General features: G+C 53.0%; 2 protein-coding genes across 18 annotated transcripts in view; one reads left to right on the top strand and one right to left on the bottom strand.

Annotated features, from left to right (window-relative positions):
- Mfsd10 (major facilitator superfamily domain containing 10) overlaps positions 1–2,222 on the top strand; it is a 4,159-nt gene extending 1,937 nt beyond the window's left edge. For both annotated transcript variants that reach the window (XM_029567716.1, XM_008841866.3), the window contains exons 4-12: positions 23–181; positions 270–431; positions 701–809; positions 897–1,008; positions 1,143–1,251; positions 1,343–1,433; positions 1,528–1,575; positions 1,657–1,746; positions 1,866–2,222. In XM_029567716.1, coding sequence (XP_029423576.1) covers positions 23–181; positions 270–431; positions 701–809; positions 897–1,008; positions 1,143–1,251; positions 1,343–1,433; positions 1,528–1,575; positions 1,657–1,746; positions 1,866–1,981 — 996 coding nt within the window. In that variant the 3' untranslated portion in view covers positions 1,982–2,222. The remainder of the gene's footprint in view (positions 1–22; positions 182–269; positions 432–700; positions 810–896; positions 1,009–1,142; positions 1,252–1,342; positions 1,434–1,527; positions 1,576–1,656; positions 1,747–1,865) is intronic.
- Positions 2,223–3,701: 1,479 nt separating this feature from the next.
- Positions 3,702–10,014, bottom strand: part of Add1 (adducin 1) — a 91,384-nt gene continuing 85,071 nt past the window's right edge. For 4 of the 16 annotated variants that reach the window (XM_008841854.3, XM_008841855.3, XM_008841856.3 and 1 more), the window contains 2 exons: positions 7,507–7,605; positions 3,702–5,526 (listed from right to left, as the gene is read on the bottom strand). In XM_008841854.3, coding sequence (XP_008840076.1) covers positions 5,180–5,526; positions 7,507–7,605 — 446 coding nt within the window. In that variant the 3' untranslated portion in view covers positions 3,702–5,179. Of the gene's footprint in view, positions 5,527–6,905; positions 6,944–7,506; positions 7,606–10,014 lie in introns of those variants that run through there. The other 12 variants (XM_029567704.1, XM_008841860.2, XM_029567707.1 and 9 more) reach the window with 5 other exon arrangements.

Here is a 10,014-nt window from a genome sequence, read left to right as displayed (position 1 = left end):
CCTCCCCCCCCCCCCCCCACAGATGGGTCTGGCCACTTCCTATGCAGTGTGGGCCCTCTCCCGGAGCTTCGCAGCCTTCTTGGCCTCCAGAGTGATTGGAGGCATCAGCAAGGGGAATGTTAGCCTCTCCACAGCCATCGTGGCAGACCTGGGCTCCCCCGCAGCCCGAAACCAAGGCATGGTGAGTGTTCAGTTCAGCCCCACAGAAAGGGGTTGACTGATGCTTGGGCCCCAGTCTCCCTGGCCAGCTCATTTGCCTTCTTCTCCAGGCAGTCATTGGAGTGGCCTTTTCCCTGGCCTTCACGCTGGGCCCCATGCTTGGGGCCGTCCTGTCTGTTGAACTGGCACCCTGGTTCAGCTTGCTGTTTGCCATCTCCGACATGCTGTTCATGTTCTGCTTCTTGCCAGAGACGCTGCCCCGGGAGAAACGGGTAGGGCCAGCCTCGGGTTTCTGTCAGAATGAAGGGGTGCCCTCTCATCTGTGCCAGTGCCAAGATAGGGTGACCTTTCCTCTCCTGTTGTCCAGAAGCTGCTAGCCCCACGGTACCTCTTGGGTTCCCTGAGTCTGTCCCGGAGGCCTGGCCGGTACACTGGGGGCTGGCAGGTGGCATCCCTGCAGTGGGAGGGGGTTGTGCTGGTCCTTGGGCTGCCTGGTCCTGTGCTCCCAGCCTCATGGCCAGCCTTCAACTTCTTCCTACAGGCTTCCTCTGTTGCCCTGGGCTTCTGTGCTGCTGCCAACCTGCTCAGTCCCGTGGCCCTGCTTCGCTTTGCTGCAGTTGCTCAGAGTCAGGACCCACCTGCTGGGGACAGTAAGGAGACTACCCCACATGGTGCAGCCATCAGCCCGACAGCCCAGCACTACCAAAGACCCACCAGTGGTCCCCATTGCCTTGTAGGGCTGAACAGCCTGCGCCGTCTCGGCCTAGTCTATTTCCTCTACCTCTTCCTGTTCTCGGGCCTGGAGTACACACTCAGCTTCCTTACACACCAGCGCTTCCAGTTCAGCAGGTGGGTCCTGAGGAGACTGCTTCCAGGCTCTTAGACCCTAGGCACGGAAAGCTTTTCCACCCCCACCCCTGCCTTGCTCATCCCCTGGGCCGTTGGTGGCCTAGGGGGCTGGGTGCTCACCCTCCACCTCCCAGCCTGCAGCAGGGCAAGATGTTTTTCTTCATCGGCCTCACCATGGCCACCGTACAGGGCACCTACGCCCGCCGGATCAGCCCTGGCAAGGAAGTTGCAGCTGTAAAGCGGGTAGGGTACTCTCCCTCTACCACCCCTTTAGCTGGTACCCTGAGGTTCTGGGTGGCTGCAGGGCCAGTCCTGAGACCTATGCTCTCTGCAGGCAATGCTGCTGCTGGTGCCGGCCTTCCTCCTCCTCGGCTGGGGGCACTCGCTGCCAGTCCTGGGCCTGGGGCTGCTGCTCTACTCCTTCGGTGAGTGGGCTCTGGCTGGGCAGGAGTGGACATCTCCACACCTCTCCTCCAGGCTGACAGGTGCCTCTCAACCCCCCTCCCTCCCCCCGGCCAGCCGCTGCTGTTGTGGTGCCCTGCCTGTCCTCTGTGGTCGCCAGCTATGGTGAGAGCCTTCCCTCAAGTCCTATTAAGGGTGGGGGAGGGTCGTGCCCCCCCACCACCTGACAGGTCCTCCCTTCCTCAGGTTCACCAGGGCAGAAGGGCACAGTCATGGGCACACTGCGGAGCCTGGGCGCCCTAGGAAGGGCAGTGGGGCCCATGGTGGCCGCCTCAGGTAAGAACTCCTGGGCAAGACTGTATCCAGCCTCCTCCAGCTGCCCGCTCTGCCCAGTCTTTCCAGCTGAGGGGAGGGGTGGGAGCAGGTGAGAAGCCTGAGTGAGCGGTCTTCCACAGTGTACTGGCTGGCTGGAGCCCAGGTTTGCTTCACCATGTGCTCCGGGCTCTTCCTGATCCCCTACCTCCTCCTGCGGAAGCTGAGGCACTCAGCACAGACTTCCAAGGCTGAGTAGCCATACCCATGCCCAGATGCCCAGGCTGCAAGTGGGAACCTGGGCCAAGACCATTCCCCACTGAGGTCCACTCCTTCCTCTACACCCTGGGAGACTTGCCATGCCCCTCCTCTCCAGGTGTGGCAGCTTCTCACCCTCTCTGGTGTCCCAGGCCCTACAGGGTGTGGCCCCAGAGCCTTTGAGAGCCATTGTTTTTTAGCAGTCATCCTTTAGAATGACAATAAAGTAACCCTTTCACATACTAAGGTCTTCTCACCTCCTCCTTTTATTCTAACTTGAACGTGAGAGAGCGGACTGAGCAGCCCCAGCTCCGGTCTACAGCTTCCCTTCCACTGTCAGCTGTTCTGGTGGCCCGAGGTGAGTGCTCCTTCTAGGAGCAGGGCTCTGCTGGAACACAGGCAACAAGCCAGTGCTACACTGGAAGAAAAGGGCTGCCTGTCTCCCTGTAGCCTTAACCGCAATGGCTCCTCAGGGAGGGGTAGGGCCTTCCAAGCACCTCCCATCCTTGTTGGAAAGTTGCTGGGTAACCACAAACAAGTGCCACAGCCCAGGGCCTTTCTGTGGGGCCTAGCCCTGCCTCACCAGAAAAGGCAGCATAGGACAGGCAGCTCAGGCCCTCCCAGGCCAGGTCTCAGCCCTTGGCAGGTGGTAGGGGATCCTGTGTGTTACACCATGTGAGGAGGGGCTCTCAAGCTGTCCTTATCCCGAACCTCCCGTCAGACTGGACCACATTGCCATCTGCTTGGTGCTCAGCTTTGGGGGACAAAGTATCCCAAAGGATACTTTGGGGGAGTATCTGGATAGACTTCTGTTTTGGAAGCCCTGCTGCTCCCTGGGTGCCACTTCTGTCCCTGGGGAGGGCTGTAAGCTCACAGTAGACAAGCCTTCTGGACAGTCCATGGCTGCTGGTGATACCTTGTCAAGAAAAGACAGCTCTTAGAAACCCTATTTCAGGGTGAGATAGCCCAGCAGACAAGATACCTGCTACTGAGCCTGTCAACTGAGTTCAATCCCTAGAACCCACATGGTAGGAAAGAGCCTACTCCCATGAGAAGCGTTAAATATGTCTTTTCTGCAAAGAACTCTAAAACCTTGATTTAGGAAAAAATTCAAATCTTTTACCCCAACCTGTAAAACCTTTTGTTTATGCAAAACCCCCGTGGATTCCTGGATCCCCAAGGCCTGGCGCTGCTGAGCCTTTGGCCAACCTTTCCCCCTTCCCCTTCATACCCTCTGTGGACCCCGGCCACTGGGGGAAGTCGACGGTACTCTTGACTTAGTAAAAACCTACCCACTAGAATAACGAAACATACCTTTTGCAAAGTAAAAGCTGTTGCTTTGCCATTTTTTTTAAAAAATATTTTTATGTGTATTCATGTATTACCTGCATGTAGGTAAAGTGCACCATATCGTGCAATGCCCTCGGAGGACAGAAGAGGCTGTCGGATCCCCTGAAACTGGAGCTACGGACAGTCATTAGCTGCCACGTGGGTGCTGGGATTCGAACCCAGGTCTTCTCCAAGAATAACCAGTGTTCTTAACCTCTGAACCATCTCTCCAGCCCCGAGTTACTTTCTTGTGTGGGGTCCTTAGACCTAAGGTTTTATTCCTAACATTCCCACGTTTGTTCCTCTGATGTCTACACACTGACAGGTACTAAATAAGAAACTAAAGGAACAGAGCTTAAAATGTAAAACCGCCTCCCAACCTTAGACAAGGAAACTGCTTAAAGACTTTTATTTGTGAGTAAAACATGTTACAATGAGGAGAGGACATACAGAACATGTCCTCCAAGTCTGTGTCCATATTTGCAACCATATTTCATGTTGTAATACAAAGGGTTAGACTACAAAAGTGAAAATTAAAGAGTCATTGCATATGTGGGAAGAAAAGGGGCAGGAGGAGGGCGAGAACGTCACACCACCTCAGCAGCAAAGCGAGACCAGTGGTGCAGCAGGCTGTGGAGCCCTGCTTGGTGCCCAGCCGGCGGGATCATGAGACTTGGCCCACAGCTAGCACCTGTTCTACAGGGGCCTACCCCAGAGGGGATATCGGCCTCGGCAGGCTTCCCCACTCCTAGTCAGGCTGGCATGGGCAACTCCTGGAACATGGCCCTCTGAGGACTCCATCTAGCCACCCTCCAGTTCCCACTAAGCAGCTTCAAGCCCTTTTCCAGGGATAAAAGTTAAAATTCACAATGGGATGGACTGAGGAAGTCACAGGCCCCAGGAATGATGCACAACGTTGGTGGGTCCTCCAAGGCTGACTTCTACCTTCAATGACCTTTCATCAAAACCAGGGCATCTTTCAGACTTGAGTTGGGGTGAGAAAAGACCCCTGCTCTGCTCCCAAACAGGCTGAGTCCTCTGCTGCAGTCTGCCACAGGCTCAGAACAAAAACTAAAGCAAAAAGTGACCTGTTCATGTTCACAGTCAAAATTAGGCTAAATTGCAAACCTCCTGAAAGAAAGCTCTAAAAAGGACTCTTCCCCTCCTGGCCTCTCTTCCCTATGCTGGGAATCCAAGAACCCAGTGAGTAAGATAAACTAAGAGTCTGAATCTGGTTTTGGTCACAGGGTCACCAGTTAGACCATGCATAGCATTGTGTTTGGTGTCCCCAGGGCTACTTGGATTTTACAGCCCGGCATCAGGCCCAAACCCACCTCTAAGGCAGCCACAGTGCCCGGGGCTGCTGGTGGCCATGCGAGTGTTTTCACAGACCACAGCTTTGTATGGTCCTGTGACCACACAAAAGTCCCTGTGTGTATGAGCAGAGGATGCCAGCAGAAGCTGAGTCCAAGTCACCTGAGACTCTGTAGGATGGAGGGAAGCTGAGCAGAGACGGTGTGGTATTTCACAACAGAAAGGAGAGTGAAAGTCAAGGCTCAGGAGGGTGATGCTGTAACCAGAGCTGGCAGAAGCCTCTGGTACCTTCCAGCCAGGACCAGGATTCAGTGTCCCCCTCCTGCAGGGGGGCACACCTCACAGGTGCAGGTTAAGCCCTTCATCCCTAGAATCCAAGGCCTAGGGGAGAGACTGAGCACACTTGGGTACTGGTGCAGGGGCGGGCCACATGTGGGAGGGGCTCTAGCTACATGGAGGGCTTGGTTTTTGCATTCCATTACAAACACAAGAGGACAATATGAGACGGAATCAGGAACTGGCAGGGCCAGGTCAGCACATGATGGTGCAGCGGCCTTCAGGAATCACTCCTCTTCTTGCTCTTCTTGAGGAAGGAAGGGGTGCGGAACTTCTTCTTCTTCTTGGATGGGGACTTTCCTGGAGACCCATCGCTGACATGGTCCACAGCAGAACCCTCCTCAGTGGCAGGGGAGGCTGCCTCGTCAGCTCCCAGGGCTGAAGCTGGGGCTGGCTCAGGGTCAGCCTCAGCAGGGGACTGGGTGGGCTCCGGGGGGCCATGGGCTTCCTCCTCCACTGTGGGAAAGCTGAATGCTTCTGAAGGCTCATCAGGGGACAGGTCAGGGAGAGTCGGCTTGAAGGTGGCGGCATCACTATCATCCCTAGAAGTCGGTTCCTGTGGAAGGTCTGGTGGTGGGGGTGAGAGCTGGGTTAAAAACAGGACAGAGTGTCTGGAAGTAGAAGCCAGCCCAGAGGTGCCAGCTCGTGATCTCTAGATGGTTCCCAGACCAGAAACTTTAACTCTACTGTAGGCTTGTATATAGCTGATGTCATAAAATGTTGACTCAATCTCAGAGAGCTACTAGTATCTTCTCACGGAAAGCACAGTGACAAAACCAGACCTTGCCAGGGTCCAGGGCTACAGCTCCCACTCCTGCAGACCACAGGAGGATAAGCTGAGCACATCCTAGGTCGATGTCACTCTACCGAACGGCAGAGAGTGGTTTGCTCGAGCATTCACATACTGAAATTAAGCCTAAATCTGGCTCCACAACACCTGGTCTCCCCGAAGGCAGCCATTAGAAAGCTAGGAGTCAACTCCCAAATCCCATATGCAGTAAGTAAAAACCTAAGTTAGCTAAGAGATGAACTGGAAGGCAAACCATGTTCACAAAAAATAGCTAAACATGAAGAGGAAACATAATTTCCATTAGGAAGTAGGATGGGCTGGTTTCCATCTAGGGAGTTGACATGTTTCTGCACTGATGCAGGGAACACCAGTGTTGGAGATATTTAGTCTATAAAATTACAAGCAACTATGTTAGGCAATACCAAACCATTTAGTACTTAAAACTCAAGCCAAAGATAAGGACCAACAGCAGCTGAGCTTAGATGGGTTAGGAGCAGCCTGGACACAGAAGATCCAGGCCTCAAACATGAGCGCACAAGCTTTGGAAGGCTAGAGATGCCCCCAGAGGCACCCAGTTGGCTGTCCTTTGGCCCCAGGATAACTGGCAGGGAGAGGGCTGTGGGCCTGCAGGCTTCACTCACCCCATACCAGGGTTCTCTCCGCCAAGCCCACTGCACACATCACTCCATCCCACTTAAGTTGCCAGTCCCAGCCGAAGTACACGTCCAAACAAGCTTCCCCACCACAGGTGGAAGTACCCACTCTGTCAGAACCCTTCTGTACCTTCCTTCTGACCCCATGGGGCCAAAGCTTACCAACGACAATCAAGAGCATAAGAACTTTCTGCAGCCCAGGGTACTCTAGCACTGCTGTGTGATAGGGAATGGAGGGGCCCTGGGAGGCCATCTTGTTGCCTGTGTAGGCCAACACTATCTTACAGTACTCCAGTGTCCAAACCACTCCAGAGGCCACTGAGGGGCTGGGTGCATTAAAGAGATCCTCTGTTTTTATTTTGATAAACAGAAAACAGAACTTAAGCAACAAAGAAGCAGGAAAACGAGGCGCAGCGCAGGCACCTGGTTAGAGCGGAGGCGGGCGCAGGTACTTACTAGGGTAGCAGGTACCTGGTTAGAGCGGAGGCGGGCGCAGGTACTTACTAGGGTAGCAGGTACTCTTTAGCACATCCGTCTCCTGCTGTGAGGCGGCCACAAGAAAGAAAAGCACAAGTAGAGAATCTATGCATTCAGTCACAGCCATTGGGTTACGTAAGAAGAAAGGCCAAGCCATTCTAGTGGACCACGACCAAGGGGAGGAGAGCCACAGACACACGTACAGGAGACTGAGGGACACACATGTTGGACCACACAACACATACATGCAGTGGTCTGAGAGGCACAGGGTGCACACAGCACTCTCAGGGGACTGATCCATGCAGCAGGTCAGAAGTCCTGCAGCCACACACACTCAAAGGCCCCTCGGTGATCTGACTACAGAGGGAGAAGAGTTCAGGAAACGGGCGAGACTGACATCGGAAATAACGGGATGAGCTTCCATCTGGCTCTAACAGCTCAAACTCTTCTGACTGGAGCTACTCAAGATGGAGCAGATTCGAGAGAGAAGCCTGGGGGATTCCAAAGCTGTGGAAGTCACAGGACCGTATCCATGTTAATGGAATATCTGCCGCATTCCAATGTCAGTGCACGTAAGGCCATGCAACCTCCCACACCAGGACTACTGTGTCTCACCGCACAGCTCACCTTCTTCGAGCTTGATGGGGGTACTGGGGGGAGTGTGGGGGACGGCTGGTTGGTCTGGAGGACTCTTTTCTTTCTGTTCTCTCGTCTCATCCAGATTCTCTGCAGATGGAAACAAAGTGAGAAAATCGGTGCTGAGCGGGAGAGCCGGCTCCTTCCACCATAGGAGAGCTTCCAGTGCTTTCAGGCTGTTACAAATACACAGCTTGCATCCAAGGAAGCTGCATGCGCTCCCGGCCTCTCAAAAGGGGAAGGAAGGACTGACTATAGTAGGGGTACTGATTTCAATTTCAGAAAAATTGACCAACTGTGGCCTCCAACAGCAATCATCTTGTCTCAGCCTCCCAAACACTGGAAGTACAGGCCACTACACTGGGCTAATTTCTACTTTTATTACAGAGAGACTCTGCAGGCCAGAAAGATGGTTTAGCAGTAAAAGCAACTGCCACACAACCCTTAATTCCATCCTGAGAACACAGTGGAAGGAGAAAACCAACCTACACAAGTTGTCCTCTGGCCTCCATGCACACACCACACCAATAATGACAAAATAAAATTGTTTTCAAATTGTTCAAAGGGTACCTTTCACGGCTGCACCCAGGGCAAACTGGTGGGCATGCCCCGGCCTGACCAGGAATGAGAAGCCCTCTGGCTACAGAGTGACACCCGTTCACTGCCTGCCAGGATGCTACAGCAACATTACTTGGGGTTTAGTTTCTTATGCAAGGTGTTTCCCATCAATGATCTGTGTGTATATGTGTGTACATGCATGCCACAGAGCGCATGTGGCGGCAGAGGACAACCTCGCTGTCAGCCCTGTTTTCCCCTGTGTGAGACAGGGGCTCTTTGCCATTTCCCACTGCGCTCACAGGCTGCTGGTCACAGCTTCCGGAGAGTCTCACAGCTCCTGTATCTACTTCCCATGCACCCAGAGGAGCCAAGACGTGTGCACTACTGTATCCAGCTTTTACAAGGTTCTGGGAACCCATCCATATCAGATCATCAGGCTTGTGCAGCAAGCCGTACACTGAACCATCTCCCTAGATCCCTATCAATAACTTAAACTCAGCAACTCCAGTGTTATTATTTTTTCCTTAAAGTAAAATAAGCTGATAAGAATCAGAGGAAAATGGATAGGAACTGGGGCCCCAGATCCAGAAAACTCCAAGTCTACTTCTCATTTAAGAAAAATATATTTCAGGGGCTAGAGAGATGGCTCAATAGTTAAGAGCACTGGTGGCTCTTGCAGAAGCGGCTTTTGCAGAGGATTCAATTCCTAGCACCCACATGGTGGCTAATAACCATCTATATAAGCTCTAGTTCCAGGGGACTCTGACACCCTCTTCTGACCTCTGTGGGCATTGCGTGACACAGGTGCACTTACATACAAGCAGGCAATATGCTCTAAAATAATTTTAAATAATAAAAATATAAATATTATCCTAATTTTTAAAATCTCTATCTTTCATCTAAAAATCTTATGTTAATAACCTAAGATTTCCAGGCCCTATAGTCTATACAGCCTTCTAAGCTTATCAGGATCCCTAACTTCAGCTCTAGCTCTGACATGTGGGCTGCGTTCCTAAGCCTGGGGGGCTTCTGTCTACAACGAAGGCTACCTGTCTCCTTTCTGAGAAAACTCCCACCGGCACCCCAAGCTTAACTGTGGCATGGCCCCTCCTCCAGCACACGCCATTCCTCTGCCTAGAGGTGCGCCAGCAGGAAGCAAGGCCCACAGGCAGTAGCCCCACCCTCCCCTGGCTGCCAGCTCTGGTCACAGGGCACAGGCAGAGCAAGCCTGACTCCATCACTTCCATGCCATCCCTGAGGGAGCCTCCCATGTAGGGGAAACTCCTGTGGCCTGCACATGAGCCAAGCAAAGGAACAGGACCATCTTGGGCAGCCCCTTCAAGACCATACACTGTGCTGTTAAGGCATGAATGGCAAGTGGTCGTGTTGTACCCATTGAAAAATCAACTGAGTGACTGCTTCTGACACAACTTCCATTTCCACAGCAGGTACGTGATGCAGTACTTGGTCGAAAACAAAACTAAGAAAAGTTAGGTTGGGTCAAATGGATTGTCTTAGGAGCCCGATGCTCAGAAAGGGACCCTGTGCACAAAGGTCCATCTGCAAGGTCAAGCTGAGGGGCACATTCCGGGTTCAGTGCAAGGGGCGGGGCTAGAGCTGAAGGCTCTGAGGACACTGGCACGAGTGTTCAGGGAGATGACATCTCTACCTCAGGGTCTTCCTAGTACCAGCCAAAGGTGCTCAGTGCCTGGTAACAGAGTAGGTGGCAGGAAGTGCAGAAAGAAAGTAGTGTGCCCCCAAACAGCCACCCAGACAGGCCAGAGGCCTGCTTCTTATTAATTCTCAAATGTCTGGATCTGCTTTTCAAAACCTCGAGTTTAGAAGAACTTGCTCTGTGAAGTTCTGATATTTAGATCTATCCATTGCCATTTGTTATATAACTGTCTGATTATGGGGCTGGAGAGACGGCTCAGCAGTTAA

Source organism: Nannospalax galili, unplaced genomic scaffold (assembly GCF_000622305.1).
Source record: "Nannospalax galili isolate Female #2095 unplaced genomic scaffold, S.galili_v1.0 scaffold101, whole genome shotgun sequence".
Taxonomy (NCBI): Eukaryota; Metazoa; Chordata; class Mammalia; order Rodentia; family Spalacidae; genus Nannospalax; species Nannospalax galili.
This window is presented reverse-complemented; position numbering and strand designations above follow the sequence as displayed.